This window comes from Talaromyces proteolyticus (genome assembly GCF_021365285.1).
Source record: "Talaromyces proteolyticus strain PMI_201 chromosome Unknown BGW36scaffold_16, whole genome shotgun sequence".
In the NCBI taxonomy this organism is placed as follows: domain Eukaryota; kingdom Fungi; phylum Ascomycota; class Eurotiomycetes; order Eurotiales; family Trichocomaceae; genus Talaromyces; species Talaromyces proteolyticus.
The window spans coordinates 647,836-669,191 of NW_025764292.1; the positions used below are offsets into that span (position 1 = coordinate 647,836).

Sequence of the window (21,356 nt, forward strand, 5' to 3'; positions counted from 1 at the left end):
GAGGCTTGTCCCAACCCCATGAAAGCTCCAATCCTACCAGCTATGCCAATATGTCATATATGTTACAAGTTTGAATATGGTATTAAGATTTCTGCCTTTCATCTTCATTTACACCAGGTTATATCGAATCTATTAGGTGCCTCGAGCACCCCACTTTGGAAAAGGCACGCCGACAAATACTACCCAGGTAGCTTAGTTGTTAAATCTCACTATATTTTTCTGGTCACTCGCACTCTCCCACAAGATCCAATTTAGACTTCTTGAGAACCTCCCATATATAATACCAAAGGTTGAAAGACCATTAATATTGATATGGAGAGGGCTCCTATACCTCATCCCATCGATTTGATATTTTATTATATTAGATTCGCAGTAGACCTGGCCGAAGGCAGCAATGTCGTCGTGAATGATATGCCTAGCCACTCGGTCACGTGTAGTGCAAACGCCATTATTTAAAATTTCCCACCCCTCCTTCTTGTATTTCTCCCCAGTCCAACTTTCAACTCTATTGCTAATCAAATTCCACGTTTTGAAAACAGTAATATCCGCGCTATAAGTACAAAACCTCGTATCACCTAGTCATCTGCTTTGTCAAATCGCTTTCATCATTTCAACCTGCGGGACCTGAGTCGATGCTTTCGGCAAGTTTCAATTAATACACCACACCCATCTCATCCGTATATAAAAACAACAGCATGTGTCCTGGTAATATCCAGGGCGGTGTGTGGTTAGACCCGCGGCACCAAGAATGGAATATCCTGGTTCCTGGCCTCAAACAGAGGCTTGTAGTTCGACAACTATATTCTAGAGACCTATGCAAAACTCGTATTCTGTTCCAGCCGGAAAATCAGTGGAGTGCGTGGTATAGACTCGTCAGGAACCACACCCCAGAGCCAGCAATTCGTTCATTACCTCATTCTCCGCGAAAACTGACGAGGTTTGAACTCCTTCCCACAGAAATATTATTAATGGTTATCAATGATGCTTCGCTATCTGATGAAGATCTCATGAGCATTGGTCTAACCTCACCGATCTTCTGGTATTGGATCATCCATTATATCTGGAAGGATACGAACAGAGAGATCTGGTCTTTAGCGAATCTTCCGATCGCTTGTACGGGCAGTTACCTCGAAGATCTGCCAAAAGGGTTCGTGGAGAACGACCTTCTCGTCAACTCCGTCCTGAACGATATATGTCTCTGCTCTAGTGCACCTTTTGAACGAAAGGCCAATTGGGCTGCTTTCACTACATATCAACCTATGAAACCAACAAGTTACATGAGGTGGACGATGGCATTCAACGGTAGTCTTTCAAGGGGCGCTGGTATACCTGCCAAAATGTTGAAAAAGCTGAGAAATGATTTGTCATCCGCTTGCTCACCATCTCGGGTTGAGAAGGGCGCCAAGAAGACTTGGGTTCTTCGAAACCTTACTGAGAAGGAATACCTACGCTGCAAACCCCCTCGGAATAGCCTTAAAAATAGCTCTGCGTATGTGGACGAGGAAGCCCTACGTATCAGCATCGACGACATTCTGTTACTCAAGATAATCTGGACACGTTTTCCTCCATTCGGATATCGTAAAGGCTTAATTTTACATCATCCTTGGGCTGCTCATGCCTTTGATATTATTGATTTGGATCCGCGTGAAAAAGATGAACTTGATCGGGATCAGTCTTGGAAGGATATTACGAACGATATAATTAAGGAAATGGGAAATGCTGCAAATTTGACTCTTCGTGATGGCGCTACGAGCCTTATCAGATAGGCCATCGATGCACATACCGCGGTAGGTACAGCTGGGTCAAAAACGTGTAAATTGAAATGCCTCACACAACACCTCCTGGATATCATTATGACAATATTAAAATAAGCTTTTATTCCAACTTAACCCGACCAAACTCATAACGTGTGAAAATCCTTTCTTTCAACCCGAATCTGCAACTGGGTAGTCTTGACAATGTTATTATTATGTCCCTCAGCAACAACATCGTCATCTACCAGTCGACAGCTGCTCATGATTTGGCTGGTCGGCCTTTCCGGTTCCTGCAACTCGTTCCATCTATCGTTCTCGATACGTGAGCCGTGCAAATTATACCCTTGCCTAGAGTTGTATCTGTTGGTTCCGTAATTATACGATCGGTACGACCTATTATAAGTTGCCATCCGAATGCAAGGGAAAATCCCCGATATAATAGGCTGCAGAGCGGGCAAGCATGCACATATAATTCCGAGGTTCGATTCGATTATTGTCCAAATTGATGATGAGATGCTATTCCATGTTATATCGTGGTGTGAAGTGGCAATATTCAGGCTGCTGAGGCGTAGGATCGAGGTTATGCAGACACTTTACTCAAATTAGCCGATCGGGCTAGATACTCTTTGATAGTGAACGTACAATATGCCAACTGCAAAAATCCCACACAACAATATCTTCTGTTGCGTCGGGAGCTGAAGTTTGACGATGACAGGTATAGGCAGAAAAATCAAGACTAGGTCGCTGAGGATATTGAACCCGGCATTCAAATACCAAAATGTAGTCATGTTGATACAAGTTCCCTCCTTGCTATGGTCAAAAGCACGCGCAACGGGCGTACACTGGAAGATACTTGACATGACCGTTCCAATGGTGAAGGCGATGACAATGGCGAGGCATATTTGACACGTTCTTTGGAACCACCGCGTCACGAAAATTCTGAGGTATAGAAAAAGAATGCTGGTTTTTGTCAAACCGAGGTTGACCTTGTATAGGAGCTGTGCAACAAAGTAGACCTACAAGACAAGTTTGTCAGATATTGTCTCAGAATAGACAGTCCACGCGTGGAGGGTCTTCCTTACCTTGAGGGTCTTGGCAATTATTTGTTTATCTTCTATCTGGTCGATGTGCTTTCCAAACGCGCCCTCGCAAACTGGTAAACAACGTCAGTGTTCGTAACCTCGTTTTCAGAGTTGGAATTCGATACTAAGAAGCATCTGAATTGAGACCACCTCGGCAATCATCTATATACAGTAAGTCTCTGTGCGACAGGAATCGACATCAACCAATTAAGTTAAAGCTTACCGAGGAGACGATGATTACCCAGTCATCAAGTCCCAAAATCCCTGAGAACCATTTCCGCGACACGAATCTGGCCAAAACGACAAGTGGTGTCACAACAGCAAAGACTATTGACGGATATACCAGTTTGTCAGAAATATCGGGTATATCGCCATAGTGGCTTAGAAGCGGCATCCCAGTATCTTCTCTAGGTCGGTTCGCTTATATCAGCACACGTGAGGCATATCTCTATCTAGATGGTGAGATGGAGATCTTGATAAATAATAACATTAATCATGAACGGAGGGAAGGGTTTCCGCCTCCTAGAAAAAGAAGTGTTGTGAATTTACATTCTTAAGGAAAAGCTGATCCCCTGGCTGTCTTGGATTATTAATTTTATTTAATTGGGCACTCAAGCATACCCTTGACAATCGCATCGTGCTGGTCAAGTAGAACGTTGCATCACATTGTTGGCACGTAGATTATCCGACTTCTTGTTGCTGTGCCGCAAATACATCATAATTTTCGCGATATTTTGAACTTAAAATTTCCACCCGCCTGAATTTCATGGATCAAGTGTAACCGAGATAAATTGGCATCCATTTAGCTCATAAAGTAAGAGGGAACTAACAACACGACGCGTGATTTTGTGGTCACCATCAAGTGAGCCGAGGAAACCCTCGATGGGAATCGGGTCAATCTATCGGATTTCTGGTTGGTTCAATACTTGGTTTGTTAAATTACCAAGTCAAGCGTATATTGCTACACTAATTACAGCCAGTGGGGATTGTCGCTGGTATTGGATGAGCCTGCATCGCTTGTAAATATTTCCTTTTTCTGTGCTACTCTTGGATTAAGAGGTTTGACATCGGTCAGGACGGTGTTGGGTGAATTCGGATTGGGAGAGCACAAGATAGTATGAAACCGTGAGCATATTTCTCTATCGATCTGTGTCTGTATGAAGTGATGGTACTACTCAAAACATCTCACTCAACGTTCATGAAAGCAGTAATCCCCGCCAATAACACGCAAATCGGGGGTTCAACGGATCAGGCAAAAACAGATGCGGCGCAGCACTAGCCAGCAAGGGTCCACGGAGCGCTTTCCGCTTTGATGCTCTTAGCAAGGATTATGATGTTGCAGTTTCATATAGCTAGCTGCATGATCCAAACGGCCTTCCATTTCTAGACCTCATAGGCCGGCCTACTAAACCGTTTCTTCCATCGGCTCGGTTCCCCGCGCGGAAGAAAATTACACAGGTTTTTTTTTCCCTGATAGACTTGTCCATGCTTAATTTTTACTAGGCAAAAACTTTTCGTTCCAACTGGCTGGGCCTTTAAAACAGATATGGACTGAGTCGGGGTTTATTTTCTTTATTCCCTATTGCTTGCATCACGCTGTTTTGTTGGGAGTCCTTGATTTGCAGTCCAAAAATTGTTGAAAATGGACATAGGTACCAAACAGCCAGATCAGGAAACTAAGGACCATGATGGTGATCTAGAATTCTCCCAGCGTTTCACCGAAGATCCTGTTCTCATCAGAGCTATCCTGCGCAAAATTGACCTCCACCTCATGGTACCGCTGTGGATAATTTTCGCATTTGGTTTCCTCGATCGCATCAATCTGGGGAATGTGGCGGTACTCGGGATTGTCCCGGAATTGAAGCTGGGCAAGAATGGCCTCAATATCGCTCTGCAGGTGTTCTTCGTGCCCTATATTCTTTTCGACATCCCCAGTAATATCCTGCTCAAGAAATTCCGCCCGTCAACGTGGATTAGCATTCTGACATTTTCATGGGGTATGCTTAATGTTTTATTTTTTTGGGCTGTAAATATGCTGACACCAGTTTCAGGTATTATGTGTATGTGCCAGGGGTTTGTCAAGAGTAAAGGAGGTCTCATTGCTTGTCGGTTCCTCCTCGGCGTATTCGAGGCAGGTTTCGTGCCAGGATGTGCGTATCTCATGTCCATGTATTACCGCCGTTATGACTTCCAGAAAAGGTTTTCCTTGTTCTGGGTCGCTGGTCTGATTGCAGGAGCTTTTGGTGGCCTTCTTGCCTACGCTTTGTATCATATGAACGGGTTGAGCGGCTACTCTGGCTGGCGATGGATTTTCATCATTGAAGGGCTACTTGCTATCGCTGTTGCGCTGCCAGCCAAATTCCTCATCGCGGACTGGCCGGATGAAGCTAAATTCCTTACGATTGAAGAAAAAGAATATCTTCAGCAAATCCAGTCAAACGATATCAGCACCGGAGAGACAGGAGTGGCGCAGATGAACCGTCTGGACGCTGCCGCCTGGAAACGTATTCTGACAGACTGGAAGGTCTACGTAGGGGGCTTGGTGTATCTTGGTATCACCGTGTCGGGGTATGCAACAGCTCTCTTCATTCCTAGCATTGTCGCGTCTCTGGGCTACTCTGGTATTGAGGCTCAGGTCCACAGTATTCCAGTCTGGATTGTCGCCGCTGTGGTGACTTTTGGCGTTTCCATCGCGACTGATCGTTTGAAGCATCGCTATGGATTTATCATGTTTGGCGTGGTGTTTGCGAGCATCGGATACATTGTCCTTCTTTGCGAAGAACCCGTGAATACGCACGTCCGCTACATGGCTGTTTTCTTTGTGACCGTGGGCTGCTATATTGTCCAACCTGTGGCCGTTGTATGGCTTGCGAATAACTTCTCAGGTCACTACAAGCGAGCCGTTGGCCTTGCTATTCAGATTGGATTCGGCAACATTGGCGGAATAATCGCAAGCAATATCTTTGTTTCGAACGAAGCGCCGCGGTATTTCGTTGGTTACGGCGTTTCACTCGCCATGATGATATTTTGCGGGATTATGTCGTCTGTGTATGCGTTTGGTTTAACTGTTGAAAACAAGAGGCGTGCTGAAGGCAAGCTTGATGATCGTTTACAGCTAAGCAACATTGGCGATGATGATCCTCGTTTTCGTTTTACTCTCTAGAGTGTCGTGCTACGACAACTCCTACCAGATATGACTAATTTCTCCGGTAAATACATGTTTATCAACGCAGCGCGGTGGTTGTTTCAGCCCTTCCTAAAACGGCACTAGATATAGTGCAAATATGAATTGATACCAAATATTATTAGATGGAACGAAGTTTGTAAGCAACTTGCTCAAGATTTAGCTTACTTGAAAGATTCAAGTTTCCATTTACGCATTGCCTTCTTCTAGTAATGTGGATAGAGGGGTTTCTACGCCTTGTATGAGGGTAATATTTTCAAGAAAAATCTATCCACCGTATCAATTGATTCTGTAGGAATTCTTTTTATTGGATGGATACTTCTCCCGCCTTTGACTTATAGACTCACTTTTTGTAGCTTTATTTTTGGAAACAAACAAGTAAATAGCAACGACCATATCAACTCGAGCAGAATCGAAACAAATAAAACCCTGGTACAAAATCACAAAAACATGCCGTTAGTTGTCCAGCAATATGAAATAGCCTGAATATCAAACCACCCAAAGCATTCGTCCAATTAACAGGAGACAAGGATATAGCTTAGATTTGGAACATAAGAGAATACATCAAGAGATCTGAATGACCAATTGCCTTTGTGTCTGGAAAAATCAGGACCGTCATCCTCTCAACAAATGCAAAGTCATTGATTTTAACGGATTAGACTCACGCTAGGCTCGTTTCCAATATGACCCCATGGCTTCGGGTATTCTTTAATTCGACTGGTGGCGGGTGGCACATTCAAGTAAAAGAGTTTTGATCTCCAGAATGTCTTATTCTTCCACGCCGTACTTGTAGCACATAAAGTCATATAGTAAATGCCGCTTTTCAATAGATTATCAGGGTCACTGAATGCCAACTAATCGGGGTCCGTCGATTGCAATGCGGCCTCTCTTTCTATGGTGGTCCGAAAACAATAGACCATCATATGGAATATCGTATGTATAAATTGAATCTTCCTCCCAATCTTTTTTGAATTCTTCTACCGACATCTGCTTCTCTTTCTGGACAAGATGCACCTCCAACACAGGTATGATGCTGCGTGGATGATTTCGATCGAATTGCATGATGATGGTGATAGAAAAGAAATCAGTGATATTCATTGTAAATTCTTCATCTTTTGCCTCAGTGGCGAATACGGGTATGCTGGACCAAATTGTTGACTTCTCCGACGCCACTTGCCGTGTAGCAGGAAAGGTGGTATATGCGGGGACTGCCATCTCAACACCAAGTTGTTCAGCCTGGAACATTGTCTCTTCTACTTCCTGTTGTAAAAGGAAGATCCAGTTGTGGAAGTCGTCATTTTCGTCTCTTTCAAAAACTATGGGTTTTCCAATGTTGTGACCATTTTTGATGGTTCTGGCCTACACGTTACTCACGGTCAACAATTTTCCTCCCATTGTTCTCGAGAACACACGATATTTTTGAACCCATTAGCAGAATCTAAGTAAATTTACTTTGCGATCCCGTAGATTTCTGTTTTGTGTCCAGCCAAAATGCTCCCTTCCTCCCATAACATTGCCCGACTTTGAGAGAATTCATTATGGCCTTCTGCTGTGTAAAATACAAGGCGATCTCGGTCCAATATTCGATATTTGCAACTGGTAAAAGGCGGACCTTGCAAATCCATATAGCACCAGTTTCATCAACACCATACTCGCTCAGAGGTCTTTTTTTCTTTTCGAAAATTACTCGCCGGCATCGTCGCTGTTTACACTCGAGCAGGATCGAGATCGTGACAGGATGAGATTTTCCTATAGGAAGCTCCACCTTATTTTTGACAGGTTTAATTTTCATGCCCAGGCTGACTGTTTTGGCTGCGTCATATTTCCCATATGATGGATTGAATCCACATGGGAAATCGCATTGCACAGGAGGGAGCAATTCTGTTTCAGGATGTTTCATTTTGGCAAAGAATAGGTTTATGAATGTACCTGTATCGCTGTTGTACCTTCTAGGTAGTAGTTCTGAGTACCGAAGTGAAATTTTTCGAAGAAGATAATTCTAGAAAAAAGCCGTTGGTTTATATGTCTGTTACACTCATACCTTGAATCATGTACGTCGATTAAGAGTCAAGCACACCATGACACATGCGGTCTTGATAATCTCCGATTTATGAATTAGATTTAATTCGGATAAAGATCTATGGCCTAAGTGCCGAACTGGTGCTGGTTAATATGTGGCTTGTTGAAGGTAGCACATACTAATATTATCACCTGCTTGTACACCAACTCTTTCTACTGGCTCACTTACATCGAGCGAAGAACTATTATTGATGCAGCTAAAGTATGTGGATATATTACAAGTAAAATTTGAAGTATCGTTAGATTCTCATATGTCTTCTGTCGTTTTTTATATATATATTAGGTTGTCTAGTACGATATTGCTACAAATACAATATTTGAGCTGACAAATAAATTTTGTGCCAGTCTTGATAATTCCCAATAACTATTTTGGGAAATTGGACCCGAAATGCTATTCCATTGAATAATTTCTTTAAGCTCATCAATAAGAAAAGTAACAAAGTTGAGATCTCTGTGGAAAAACAGGGAATACATTCATCAACTGCCGGACCTGATCCTAATATGGAATTTAGTTCGGTATTCTCCAATACATTGGAACCTTGTCAAACATCAACCCAAGTAGTAGGTAGAAAAAGGAAAACCGACTATAGATCGCCCCTGCAGTGCCAGGTTACAATTTCAATGGTCTATGCAAATTGCATTATGAACTGTCGATTCCAAATTCTAGCACCGACACGAGCATGTCCATAAGGAGGCCTAATACAAAAGAAAATACATGTATTAATCTATGGTAACAAGACTCAACTCCTAAACAATTAAAAGGGTTAAGAAAAGAAAAGAAACGAAATGAGGTATGACAGTTGTATGTCTGAGCATATAAGTTATTCCACCGCTAGGCACCAGCAAATATCCAGACTTCATCGATTATTTCTGAGTATTGTAAGCGATCTCTTGTTTAGGAGAGACAATGATCGTTCCGGAATACTTATATTGATGTAGAGCTTCTGTGCTGCCTTTTCTGCACATTCGTAACATTTTTGAGGAGTCCAGTAATGTCATTATTCAATATTCATAGATTGAAGGAATGAATGACTTCGATACGCTCTACGTCTCCATCTTTGTCACTTTCGCGCCACTCAGTCAAGATTTCGAGGTGGGTGAATAAAGGATCTTGTCCAGCGTTACTCCTTTTTGTTAGACGCCATCCCCATTGATTTACGTATGATGTTAGGAATGGAAATAAGGTAACTCGGATGTTATGTTTCTTTCCAAATTTGGATACAGCTTCCAGCAAACCAGAAAGTACCTCTTCATGTCTCAGGTAAATATTGATCGGACGTATGAAGTATTTCCCCCCTGCTGGGGTTTCCATAACCCATCTCCTTATATGAGTCTCGTCCAAAGGCTGCATCATCGTTAACACTTGTATTGAAAGTTGAGATGGATCTGAATATCTTTGGAGATCAGGATCCTCCCGTATACGGCCATACTGATATTCAAGAAAGGCCTTGATTTCACTAGGGCCATCACCTTCAAAATTTTCGTGATAAAAGGTGGTATTGACGGCGCTAGTAAACAAAATCCAAAAAGAACGGTAGTCCCCTTCAGTGTATCTGGCCATGCGTTTTCTCACAAAATGTCCCATAGGTTTGTCGAAAACCTTTGTACTCTTTGTTATGCCTTTCAACTGAACTCCGTTCTTTGCGACTTTTACTTCAGCCCTTTCGAATTCTGCTATACAGAATCTCCTGGCTTCAACAAATTCTCTCTCTTTTAACAAATATATGAGATGTTCAATATCACGACTAGCAGGCGGTCGATTAGCAAGTGGCTGGTAATATGCACCATCAGCGGTGGCTCCTGCTCCTTCACCCCCCATTGCAGAAGCTTGGCTACCAGACTGATGTTGGGAGTGTGGCATTGTTTCACGTCGAGACGGTTCATTTGGCAAACAAGGAAGCCCCAGAGACTGTATAGATGGCAGAGCCTGACTACCATCATTTAAAAGTGGCGGCCCTGGACGATAGTGTCTCGAACTGGTATTGTCAGCTGGGGAATCCGCATATGCAGAATACTGATACCCAAACTCATGCATAGGCTGATATCCGGACTGATGGCGAGGCTGGCTTCCAGGCTGTTGGTGAGATTGATACCCAGGGTAATGGCCAGTCTGATAGCCAGCATGTTGACTATACTGATAAGCAGAGTTATTGTCGCTATAACCACCTGAGGTTCTCTCAAAAATATATCCCCCAGGTGGTGCAGGCGGCCAAGGTGTTTGATTCTCAGCGTTTATCCTTCCGATTGGTACGCTGCTTGTAGTAGACATAGCACTTATACCCTGAGTTACATCTGTGACTGCAGGGTCTTCATCTGTGGAACGCCGTCGTATCTGACGATTGCCACTAGACTGTTGATCTGATGCTGGTCTCTTCTTTCGATCGCTTCTATGTCGTCTACTAGACATGGTGATTTGCCCTTGAATATAAGGTAGATTTTCGAAATAGTTGATAAATTAAAGAATATGCCCGTAAAGCTGTTCCATTTTATAAACGGTAGTTCTGAGTATCAAATAATATTTTGGAAGAAGATAATCCTACAGCCATGCTGGTCGTTTATATTTCTATGTTTGACTCATATATCGAGTCAAGTCCTTGCATATGAGAGTCAAATACACCATGACACATCCTATATTGAGAGTCATTTACTTATGACTGAGCTTTGATTAGGCTATAGAACTATTACCAAGGCACAGCACTAGTGCTGGGTATTATGAGCATCATTAAAGATAGCACATGCTCACTACTGTTACCCTGTTTTCTGCACCAAAGTCTTATTTTGAGTCGCTTACATCGCGTACAGAGGTAATGTTAGACCTGAAAGTAATAAGTTATATGAAACGTTGGAATAAATCAAATTTCGCAAACTTCTTTACTTTTTGGATATGATACATTCCCATTTTACAACATTGTTTCATCAGATAACAAAATAGGATGATAGTGGAAAAATACAGTTGCCTTTCATCTAAATATGCATGAAAATCATGTTATAAACTAACCATTTCAATTTCTAGAACCATGAGGAGCATGTCCACAAAGGGTGTTAATACAAAAATCAATCTGTAATCAATTTATGGCACCAAACTCCAAGCACAAGAAGGCTGAAAGGGGTAATAATATATAAAAAGAAAGATGGGATGTGTTTGTCAGATCTGAGCATTTCAACACCATATTCAGCAGATATTCAGATTGTATGGTTTATTGCTTGGTTTTGAAGGAGATGCTCTGAGCAAAAGAGGTATCATCCTCTCCGCTCAATATGAGACTACAATAACCTATTTGACGGTCGGGCTGGTATGGCAAAAGAATGAATGGCAGTCACAGTCCTCGTCTCTCTAGTCATATTGGCTTCATCCCATGATGTTTCAACTTGGACGTGGGTGAATAAACGACCTGGTTCTTGGGTTGTAAGGCGCCATCCCCATTCATTATTCGTCGATGTAAGAAATGGAAATAGGTTTATTTGAATATCTTTTTCCGACCCAAAATTAGATATGTCCATTAGAGGTGTGACCAAATTATTTTCGTTGTGAAAGTCAATCTCATCCAAGGATATTTTTTTCAGGTTGGCAGGATTTAGAAAGTTCATGACCTGGGTCTTAGGGTGACCAGTCGCGTTCTTTCTCATCCCAAGCAAGACTTGCAGTGAAATTTGAGATGAAAGCACGTTTGTGTCAGATTCACGAAGCAACTCATCATAAGCGTTTTCAAGAGCTGGGGTGAGACTGTGACCCCAGCGGTGGGCCCCAAACTCCCAAAAAAACACCTTTGCCTTTCTAGAACTAGTAAGAATGACCCCAAGAGACCGCGGGAAACCGTATTTCTGGTGATTGGTGTGGACGCCCGGTCTAGCAAAATATTCCATCGGTCCACTGACTTCACCACCACTGACTTCACCGCCACCACTCAATTCTTCCCACCTGTGGTTTTCACCTGCAGGCCCTACGTTAGCCTTTACGAGCCGCTGTAAACAAAACGTCCTGGCATCGCGCGGCCTTCCCCGGTTGAATAACGTTATGAGATATAAAATATCATTACCAAGAGGTTCTATATTAGGCATACCCATAAGACGACCATCTTTTAAAGGTGGAGGGCCCAAAGGTGGAGGGCCCAAAGGTGGAGGGCCCAAAGGTGGAGGGCCCATAGATGGAGGACCCATAGATGGAGGGCCCATAGGTGGAGGGCCCATAGGTGGAGGGCCCGTAGGTGGAGGGCCCATAGATGGAGGATCCATAGGTGGAGGGCCCGAAGTAGTATTGTCAACAGGTAATCTCGCATTTGCGGAAGACTGATGCCCAGGCAGTTGGCTTGACTGTTGGCTTGAGTGATACCCAGGCAGTCGGTAGGAGTTATATCCAGGCTGTTGGCTTGACTGTTGGTGAGAGTATTCAGCCAGTTGGCTTGACAGTTCGTATTCGTAGGCGTAATATGCAGGCAGTTGGCTTGACTGTTGGTAAGAGGGATATCCAGGCTGTTGGCTAGACTGATAACTAGGGTTATTGTCACCGTAACCACCTGAACTTCTCACAGTAACATCCGCCCCAGGCGGTGGAGGCGGCCAACTTCCTTGGCTATGGTATGCTGCTTCGGTGATCTGTGCTCCGCTTGTAGTAGAAATAGCACTTATACCCTGAGTTACATCTGTGACTGCAGGATCTTCGTCTGTGGGACGCTGTCGTATCTGACGATAGCTATCAAACTGTTGACCTAATGCTGGTCTCTTCTTTTGATTGCTTCCATGTCGTTTACTAGACATGGTGGTTTGCCCTTGAATATAAGGTAGATTTTCAAAATATTTGATCAGATATGAGAATGAAAAATTGTCATGAGAGTGGTACAGTTGCACATTCATTGCATTCAAGGGAAAACTAGCTCTTTAAATACCCTACGAAGGTGGTCTATGATTCATATTTTGGGTTAGTATATAATTCATAGTAGCAGTCATTCTACGATTCATTGGCGGATTAATATATGACTCTATCAAGGTGAGTAACGGTGCCTTCTAGAGAAGACGACAAATTACAGGTAATTTCCTTGAAATATCTTCTTTATCTTCTTCTACGGTTGATCAAATGACGATTCAATAACTACAATAATTGAGACGTGGAGTTATGACTAATAACATCTGGTGATTTCTTTGTTTCGTGGCCCCAGTGGAAGAATATGAGTGTCCAGCTCCTACTTGGCTACACCATACATATTGATCATTTTCAGACCTCATCTCAAATGAAGGCCCATATCTTCGGCAGATATGTAATCATTCATAATATGTAGCAATTTTCAAGTAGTTACACATGGCACCAAATACGTTTCGATCCGCGAATTTTTAAAGGAAGAGTCATTGGCAGCAGCATCTGATGTTGAGAATCCTTCGTCATATAACCAACTCAGAATACTGAATCTCCGCAGTGCTCGGCGGTACGAACCAATGCCATGTTCGTGAACACTGGACATTATCCATCTCTAGTCATCATGTTTCTTTGTTCTTTTGACTCATTTATTAGTCAAATATCAACATCGTTTTTGGCCATTGTTGATTCACGCTTCCTCAATATTGGCCCATGCCGGCAGTATTCATTGAGTCATTAAGTGAATATAATGGGCAATAAAGGGCTGACGTCGATTCTCCATGTATGAAACAATGAGTGACTACCCTTCTTACAGCTGTACACGGTGACGAGCTGACAGAACATTCCAGGGATGAACTTGAGGAAAGTTCATAATACCTTATTGGGCGATAATTGTCATCCCATTCCCAAACTCTCTCTTTCTTCTTTCCCCTTGTCTTCCACCCGAATACTAGCCATTTCACTTAGTTGGCACGTTTTAGGGCTATGTGTACTCCACAAATTCATCGTTGTGATGTAAAGTCTACAGCAAGAGTGACCTCAAAGCAATGTCATTAATCCCTAACACGCTATTGTTGCAAAGCACTCGGTAGATACTATATTATTGGGGAAATATTTTTACAAAAAGTAAAGACTCATCTGCAGTTTTCCTTTCCTCTTTTCATTTTAGAATGAAGCTACAACATTTGTTCTTACACATAGTCCTAGGCGTCATTATGTTGTCATTGAATCTAATTTACTATCTGTAGAAATCGATATGATATACGTTTCCCTACATAATGATGGCCAAACTTTATGTCTCCGTACAGTTCCGGTCATCGAAATTTGGAAGAGATTGAACCTGGGAGGCGTTCTACCAGTTGACGGAAGTTAAATTTTTACTATTCTAATTCGTTCTATAATGTGGTTAAAGGAAGAAATTTAATAACTTCGCAATTCTCTAATGAGTGATAAAATATCATGGCAGCGACAAATGATACGGTAACGAACCCGGAAATATTGAGTAAGCCCGATTGGACTGAAGTAAACGACTGAGTCCCACTATTCCTTGATTGAACCGGGGGTCATTTGAACAGAGTTGTATGACTACTGCGTCGAGCACGAGAAAAAGCTTGGCCATCACTTAGCCAGGAAATATTGTTAGAAACATTGGTAATCTCTAAGTGAAGAAACTCCATAAGGCAAAGCAGACCACTAAATCATTGGATAGGCTTCAGACCGCGGGATGGGCTTTTGGATCAAACGTTAATCATCATCAATGCATGGCTGGCATAGAACCCAAATTTGTCAACAAAGAGCTGGTCAGTACCGGTTATTTTGCTATCTCAACCACCTCTCGGCTTTCTTCCAAGTATACCTTTGGACTATCTATCAAATGTTCCTTTATACAGAGCAATCTGGGCATTATAACAAAAGTAGACATTTGAGTGAATTGCTAGCCATCTGCGCTCATGGAGTGTCACTTCAGCTTGACAAGGTCGGCAACATACAAAGTCATGGCAGATAGTCTAAATTTAATGTGTCGAAATGAATACACAATATTGCATGGTTCACAAGCGCCATCAAAGTGCTTTGTACTAGGGATAGACGACAAGACTTTTGGAAAGGCAAAGATCCAATTCCGGATTGGCAGGTCCAAGAATTGCAAGAAAAGTTAGGGCTTGGTTAATGCTGCGCTCAGTTTTTTTCATATGAACGAAAAGGATTGCCCATTTTCATTTTAATGAGATAAAGTAAATAATAAAGAGAAAGCTCCGACTGAAAAGCTCACTAGAAAGCTGTACGAGGTGAGAACGGAGGGCCTTTGGACGCCTAATCGGTTCCCGCGGAGGATGAAAGTATGGTACGAGTCCCGAGTCTTTCCAGTATCCCGCTTATGAGTTGGCCTCTTCAAGAAGACCAGAATGAAAGCCTGCTCATGGCGATTATGCACCGATCCTACCGCCGTCGGGAAAGAGAGTGCTAGAATGGATGCGGGTCTCGAAGCCGATATACGAAGCAAGTTGATCGAAATTAATGACGGATTTCATTTATGCACGAACCGCATATCATTTGTACACGTATGTACAGCTATGATCAGCAGGAGCCAGAGGCACGCGAGACAGTGCACGGACTATATTATGAACCGCACGACGAGGCCAAGAAGAGGGGATATGGGGAATATCGAGGGCATGTTCAACATATAGGTAAGAGATCCATGTTCCGTTATGGAAATGTTTGTCCTTGACTGATGGTATCTAGATCTGATTGCGACTGTGAACAGCTTCAACGACCACGCTTACAATAAGTTAGTTGAGAAGCTTGGGGTGACTCCTAATCGAATTTATATGACGCAATCGATCCCAATGAGATTTCCAGGAAACAAGGCACCTGTCCCTGGAGATACCGCCGCCTCCGAGCCACCCCAGCCAGCAACACTGGAGGAGGTACGACTTAGGGTGTCCTATACAGATTTCATCAGCTCTGTCGCTTTAAATTGCATACTATGACTATAATTTCGAGTGCTTAATAGGAACCCGTCGTTTACTCTACAACCTAGAATGGCATTGAATACATCATGATTTGAGGCCACCGTACCATTCGGTACATTGGCGGGAAATTGGAGACAAACTAGACCCCAAGCTCCAGCAAGCATGCCGCTATATGGCATATACAGGCGTCTAAGTAGTCAAGTTACATGGAGATAAGCCCTAACCGTCAGCAAATCCTAAAATGGTAGTGGGCTTTTAAGATCAACTATCCATGCGAAGATAAGGTAATCCATTGAATACTAGTTTGAATGGAACAAAAATCAACCCTACCCGATCTCATGCCCTAGGATGGCAGTTCGGTTCTTCTTTTCGACGACATTCTCCAATTGACCGTGCATCCATTGACACTCGTCTATGTACTAATAAGATATGATGTAAAATTTCGTTCTTTTCCGAAACATCCGTTCAACTGTAGCCTGGGATGCAGCAGTTCGAGCTTGTAATGTACCCCGCCGGGTTGCCGAAATGGGTTTGCTGATGCGGCTGCTGACTTCGGCAAAGGATTTTTTAAGCGTTGAAGGCCCGAGGGACCATCCGAACCACACTTTGCGGTGGGCCCTGCCCCCACTGAATCTCCAGGGGCCGCGCAAGTTTCAGAGCCGTCATAGGCTAGCATACCGACGTGGTGTCTCCATTGGGAGTGCAACGCCAATCAGTTTGGCGCCGCAATGTGTATCACCAATATGCAGGAGAATCAGGCACACCAATGAGCACGTATTATTGGTGTCGTGTGAAACAAAGAAAGGAGGAAGAGGCGTACATAAAACTGCGTCTGTGACTCTAGATGTACATCCCATTCTCCATGAGGCTTCCCTCGCTTTGTCCTCCATTGGACACTTTTTCTACCTCTGTAATAGACAATTGTTCAGCGACAGACAGTGATGACACTCTCGCTCTCTTCCTACGTTGTCTTGTCTTTATCGACAGTGTTGGCTGGAAACTGGGCCAAAGCCGACTCGTTTATTCCAACGGTGTCTGGAACACCACAGGAGCTGGGAAATGTAACAGATCCGACGATCAACCGCGACTCATGTGTATCAGCGAGATTCGGTAGTCGCATGTTATGGACATGTCGCGATTCACAACCATACGACTCCAACGGAACACCCATACTCCCCGTTTATTCAAGCTCAGCTTCATGGACTGATTTCAACGACACCGGTACGCCGACTATCCAGAGTACCATCCAGGGTTCCGATAGCTCACAGATCGGCCTGCTTTGCTACGGAGATAATAACGAACAACCCTTCTTTCCAATCACTACAAGTGAATGCAATGACAATTCTGCCGGTGGATGCCCGGATGGAACACGTTACGCTATTTGGCCCAACAGTCCGCCACTAATGACGTTTGGGGATCCTTCGACCGGATCAGTGGTTGCATACACGTGGATTTTACAATCTCATATCACTTCCAATCTTGCCTTGTTGGATCCAGATCCTCCGACGACTTTATATCAGATTAATTACAACGGCACGGCAGGCTCTTTGAATTCCACGGAGCTGCCTAGCGTTGTTAGTGTGGACGATACCTTCTGGAAAGCAGATCAGATTCCATACGGTACGTATGGCGGCGCTGTTGTGAACGATACAGCATATCTATACGGCATGAGCACCGCTGGCACGATCGGCCTTGCACAGGTGCCCGCCGACCAAGTCAGCAATCAGACCGCGTACCAGTACTATGTGAATAATGCATGGACAAGCATTGCCCCCGGAGTGAACGACACAGGTGTTGATATTTCGAACGCAGGTGCCGGCGGCCAGGGTACATTCTACTACTCAACAATCTGGGATCTATTCGTATGGATTGGGCAGGCGGGCGAGAGTATCGCTGCCGATTTCTACATCACGACTGCCCCTGCCGCTGAGGGCCCGTGGGCTGAGCCTGTCAAGTTCTATTCAGGTGAGAGTAATGGGATGGCGTACTCATTGCAGGCGAATCCGGGTTTGGTTAGCGATCCCAACGAGAATGCAATTTACTTGTCGTATACTGTCAGCACTGATGTTGGGTATTATACGCCATTGGTTTATGTTCAGTGGGAGTAAATATTTTTAGAGGTTCTTGCATTAGATTTTGGTTGAGGATTAGATTTTTTCAGGGGGTTAACTTGTATATGGTTGGCGTTATGTTCCCACTGGTGAGATCTGTGGCGGAATTTGTAAATATTTCGTTCATGTAACTAATAGAGATAAGTCGTCAAGCATACAATATATGATCATAAAGCAAATGAGTTTTCGACTAAGCCACTCTAGAGTTGAATATGTAGGGATGAAGTTTTGTATTTCTTTTCAAGTACAGGATTTATGCATAAACGGTTTCACGTGTATAAACCAGAATAAGAATCGCTTTTAGCATACCCTGAGATTCATATATAGTCACAAGAATTCTAATTAGGCTTTGGTACAGAAAGCAGAAATTCAGGGTCCCAGTCTTCAACGCAGAGGTCAGCGGTCGAAAAAGCCTCCCTTACCATCGAAGCAGAAGGCGCCATCATCAATGAATCAATGTCTATCCCCGGAGGAAGCGACTGCCCAGCTTGATTAACCTGCAAATCCAATTGAGAATGAGTCGCGCCGGGTGTCCATTCATTGACTTGCCGGTGTAAGCGGCGCACACGAATCATCGCAGCAAGCGCCACAGGATCTATACTGTCTACGTTCTCAAGAATTTCTGACACGAGTGAGAGCGTTTGAGTAAGCTTTTTGTTCTCTTCTACTCCAGCGGAATGGGTGGTTAGTCTATAGAGTAGGGTAAGTGCGGCGCTCCACACGACAGAAGACAACTCTGGATGGTCGGCAAGGATATCGGTTTCTAGGGAAAATTGATGGCAAATTCGAATGATTGTCACGGCGTGATCAGTCAGTTTATTTATTAGCTTTTCCAAAGCCTCGCTCTTTTCTCCCTGTGGTTGTCCCACCGTGACAATAGGTCGAATCAACGTCACAATCGCATTATGGTAATCAAGCTCGAGAAATATTTTCTGGTTCTGCATCCAGGGTGGCGCGTATAGGTCCAATTGCAGTGAAGAAATCTCCGAGGATAATGCCGGTTCGTTGCCGGTCCGTGGTAGTTGGAGGCTATGTGGAAGACCGCGAACCCACTCGCCGAGATTTTTGAGCTTCTTTTCCAAGCGTTCGGCTGTAGATATCTCATCACTCGGCATTTGCGAGTCATGGTTACCCAGTTTAGACGGAATGCCGCCAGTATTATAACTTTCCTCGTATAAATTTGATGAAATTGACCGCACAATGGTACATAATTTAGCCGCCTGTACAATATAGCTGAGCCATGTCACTCCAGTGGGAGATGTGTATGGCTGCAGGGCCGCATTGCGAGACGTATTCATGTCATCCGCCGGTAGTCGACAGTCGGATATATCCAGATCCACGAGCATTGGTCGACCTAGCTCCATCGATATCCTACTGTCTATTATATAAAGAGACCACCATATCCGTCTGCATAGCTCTGCCTTCGTTATAGTTAGACAGTCTGGAGTGGGACTCTCAGGAGGGTCACGGTGCAGACCCAGGCTGTAGGCGATTCGCACGGCTGTTCCTAATACATTATATGCAGCAGATAAGCGAGAGGTGCTGTGTAGATAAATAGCCATTAATATCTGGGCTTGTACAGTAAACGTCGTTGGCATATCAAGTTCATCGTCTATGAGTCGTTGACAGCGGCGATAGTGCCACACAGAGATCGCATAGTCCGTGGTTTCTCGTAGGCTATGCCCGCTAGGTGAGTTGCCGAGGGATGACTGGCCTAGGATCTGTTTAGATGCCGATGCTTTCGCCAAAGCACAAATTGCAATCATAATATCTGCCAATGATGACGGCGCGCGAGATCGTTGTACTGGTTCAGCCGAATCTGGAATCCATAACGACTCAAAATGGGCAGTGAAATCTCTTTCACAAATAATTGGTAACGACGGATGATGTAAATGCCAAAATTGTCGAATATATTGATACTGCTGGGCTTTTGAAATCACTTCACTTTCGAGGATATTCCCACTACCACCACCAAGCGCGCTCAGCTCGGAAAGATCTCTAGGTTGACGACATTTGATGGGGATCGATTTCAGATTTAGGAAGTCCCACAAAGGCGATTTTTGTGGGTACGAATTCCAGTGATTAATGATGCGGGTAATGAATCTTTCAGTCGACAAAGTCCCAAAGTAGTCGCATTCGTTGTTTTGGACGTGGTGCACTGGAGTTTTGGGCCACGCAAATCTCCGGTTTTCAATAATATCATTCCATTCGATAATAGCGTATTGGCTAGAGGGTGAGTCTAAATTTGAACTCGGCGGGGTTACAACACTAGCTTGGGATTGTGATTCTTCCAGCGTTCGAATCTTCTCTTTCAAGGCCGATATTTCCCTGAGAAACCATCGTCAGCGAGTACGAGATGACCAGCATACCGGATATATACATACATCAAAGCTGCTGCCAGACTCTTTGGTTCACTGGCGCTTACAGGAGTGCGGGAGCAGACCCAGTTCCGGCTTATGCATGTTGAGCAAGGTGTGTTGTCATCGCACTTGCTGCGCTTGATGCGGCAGGTTTCACAGGCCCGCAGAACCTGGCGACGCTTTGCTCTTGGCTCAGCGTCTTTGTTGTTACTGAATTCTAAGGTTGAAAAAGTTGAAAACATAGTAACACAGCCTGGAACACACTCACGAGAAGAATCTTGGGTTGAGAGTTGGTTGGCCTGATATGATAGGTAAATTATTTGTAAGCAATGTGGTCCAATCAGGTTCCGTAGCCGCTCTTTGTCAGCCAGCTCGAAGACCCCATTTTTCTTTGCTTAGTCATATCCTTATTCTGGAAGCATACCAGGTGGGCAAAAAAATGTTCAGCACTGGTCATTAGCATAGCATGGCGAAAGGCTACCAATATGTTGCCAGCTGCTTGCCGTCGTACCGTGGTCGATACTTGATTTTTATGCGGGCTATGTGCAGGACTCAGCCGACTAAGTTACGCCACTAGTTACGCCTGTCTAGTGGGTTTCGGAACTAGGCGGTTGATCCGGGACAGTTGAAATCATATATAGAACCCTTGGAACCTTGGATCCTATTATTGGGATATCAATTCGTTCTAGAAAGCAGCATACTCGCCTTGGAGAAACATTGGGGTTCTCTATTGAGACCCGAATTTACCATATACCAACGAAATCCTCCAAGCCCCCTCTAGCTTGGCAGTCATGCAGCTTAAACACGGCCAATTACACCAATGTATAGCGAGGCGCATTGACGAGGCTAGCGACAAGGCTGACAACAGAGCTGAGCCGTGCCTCATATGTGGCAGCTACATGACTACTGAAACTTATGGTCGTCGGCCGGCATTAAACACATTTCCTCCTATTTGATAATTTCTATTG

The 21,356-nt window shown here is 43.9% G+C and overlaps 8 protein-coding genes across 8 annotated transcripts; 3 read left to right on the top strand and 5 right to left on the bottom strand.

The window, feature by feature from the left end:
• Positions 1 to 695: 695 nt before the first annotated feature.
• On the top strand, positions 696 to 1,766 carry BGW36DRAFT_442400 (uncharacterized protein; the record flags this gene model as incomplete). The annotated part of the gene is made up of 1 exon (XM_046221578.1): positions 696 to 1,766. The coding sequence occupies one exon, from the start codon at positions 696 to 698 to the stop codon at positions 1,764 to 1,766; it is 1,071 nt and encodes a 356-aa protein (XP_046065589.1).
• BGW36DRAFT_330992 (putative plasma membrane protein Pth11-like protein) lies at positions 1,469 to 3,538 on the bottom strand. Its single transcript, XM_046212827.1, has 5 exons — positions 3,060 to 3,538; positions 2,962 to 2,998; positions 2,837 to 2,907; positions 2,397 to 2,770; positions 1,469 to 2,345 (listed from the first exon to the last, which is right to left on the bottom strand). The coding sequence occupies exons 1-5, from the start codon at positions 3,228 to 3,230 to the stop codon at positions 1,901 to 1,903; spliced, it is 1,098 nt and encodes a 365-aa protein (XP_046065590.1). The 5' UTR covers positions 3,231 to 3,538; the 3' UTR covers positions 1,469 to 1,900.
• Positions 3,539 to 4,274: 736 nt separating this feature from the next.
• Positions 4,275 to 6,144, top strand: BGW36DRAFT_352586 (major facilitator superfamily domain-containing protein). Its single transcript, XM_046213389.1, has 2 exons — positions 4,275 to 4,833; positions 4,888 to 6,144. Exons 1-2 carry the CDS (start codon positions 4,479 to 4,481, stop codon positions 5,997 to 5,999), a joined length of 1,467 nt encoding a protein of 488 aa, XP_046065591.1. The 5' UTR covers positions 4,275 to 4,478; the 3' UTR covers positions 6,000 to 6,144.
• A 716-nt stretch (positions 6,145 to 6,860) lies between these two features.
• On the bottom strand, positions 6,861 to 7,920 carry BGW36DRAFT_365697 (uncharacterized protein; the record flags this gene model as incomplete). Its single annotated transcript, XM_046214680.1, has 3 exons — positions 6,861 to 7,336; positions 7,395 to 7,458; positions 7,633 to 7,920. 3 exons carry the CDS (start codon positions 7,918 to 7,920, stop codon positions 6,861 to 6,863), a joined length of 828 nt encoding a protein of 275 aa, XP_046065592.1.
• A 1,188-nt stretch (positions 7,921 to 9,108) lies between these two features.
• BGW36DRAFT_433932 (uncharacterized protein) lies at positions 9,109 to 10,506 on the bottom strand (the record flags this gene model as incomplete). The annotated part of the gene is made up of 1 exon (XM_046221340.1): positions 9,109 to 10,506. One exon carries the CDS (start codon positions 10,504 to 10,506, stop codon positions 9,109 to 9,111), a length of 1,398 nt encoding a protein of 465 aa, XP_046065593.1.
• An 857-nt stretch (positions 10,507 to 11,363) lies between these two features.
• Positions 11,364 to 12,854, bottom strand: BGW36DRAFT_365699 (uncharacterized protein; the record flags this gene model as incomplete). Its single annotated transcript, XM_046214681.1, has 1 exon — positions 11,364 to 12,854. One exon carries the CDS (start codon positions 12,852 to 12,854, stop codon positions 11,364 to 11,366), a length of 1,491 nt encoding a protein of 496 aa, XP_046065594.1.
• A 2,654-nt stretch (positions 12,855 to 15,508) lies between these two features.
• On the top strand, positions 15,509 to 18,113 carry BGW36DRAFT_466710 (uncharacterized protein; the record flags this gene model as incomplete). Its single annotated transcript, XM_046222356.1, has 3 exons — positions 15,509 to 15,632; positions 15,688 to 15,872; positions 16,835 to 18,113. 3 exons carry the CDS (start codon positions 15,509 to 15,511, stop codon positions 18,023 to 18,025), a joined length of 1,500 nt encoding a protein of 499 aa, XP_046065595.1. The 3' UTR covers positions 18,026 to 18,113.
• Positions 18,114 to 18,138: 25 nt separating this feature from the next.
• BGW36DRAFT_412624 (fungal-specific transcription factor domain-containing protein) lies at positions 18,139 to 20,733 on the bottom strand. The gene is made up of 2 exons (XM_046219213.1): positions 20,413 to 20,733; positions 18,139 to 20,356 (listed from the first exon to the last, which is right to left on the bottom strand). The coding sequence occupies exons 1-2, from the start codon at positions 20,628 to 20,630 to the stop codon at positions 18,367 to 18,369; spliced, it is 2,208 nt and encodes a 735-aa protein (XP_046065596.1). The 5' UTR covers positions 20,631 to 20,733; the 3' UTR covers positions 18,139 to 18,366.
• Between the last annotated feature and the right edge of the window lie 623 nt (positions 20,734 to 21,356).

Excerpts from the sequence above, each read along its gene's own strand:
- BGW36DRAFT_330992 (XM_046212827.1), bottom strand. The coding sequence starts at position 3,230 with ATGCCGCTTCTAAGCCACTATGGCGATATACCCGATATTTCTGACAAA. Across the intron at positions 2,908-2,961 it reads CTCAATTCAGATGCTTCTTA|TTTGCGAGGGCGCGTTTGGA; the intron begins GTATCGAATTCC and ends GTTGTTTACCAG. Across the intron at positions 2,346-2,396 it reads ATTTTTGCAGTTGGCATATT|TGTCTGCATAACCTCGATCC; the intron begins GTACGTTCACTA and ends ATTTGAGTAAAG.
- BGW36DRAFT_352586 (XM_046213389.1), top strand. The coding sequence starts at position 4,479 with ATGGACATAGGTACCAAACAGCCAGATCAGGAAACTAAGGACCATGAT. Across the intron at positions 4,834-4,887 it reads CATTCTGACATTTTCATGGG|GTATTATGTGTATGTGCCAG; the intron begins GTATGCTTAATG and ends CACCAGTTTCAG.
- BGW36DRAFT_412624 (XM_046219213.1), bottom strand. The coding sequence starts at position 20,630 with ATGTTTTCAACTTTTTCAACCTTAGAATTCAGTAACAACAAAGACGCT. Across the intron at positions 20,357-20,412 it reads AGTCTGGCAGCAGCTTTGAT|GGAAATATCGGCCTTGAAAG; the intron begins GTATGTATATAT and ends ATGGTTTCTCAG.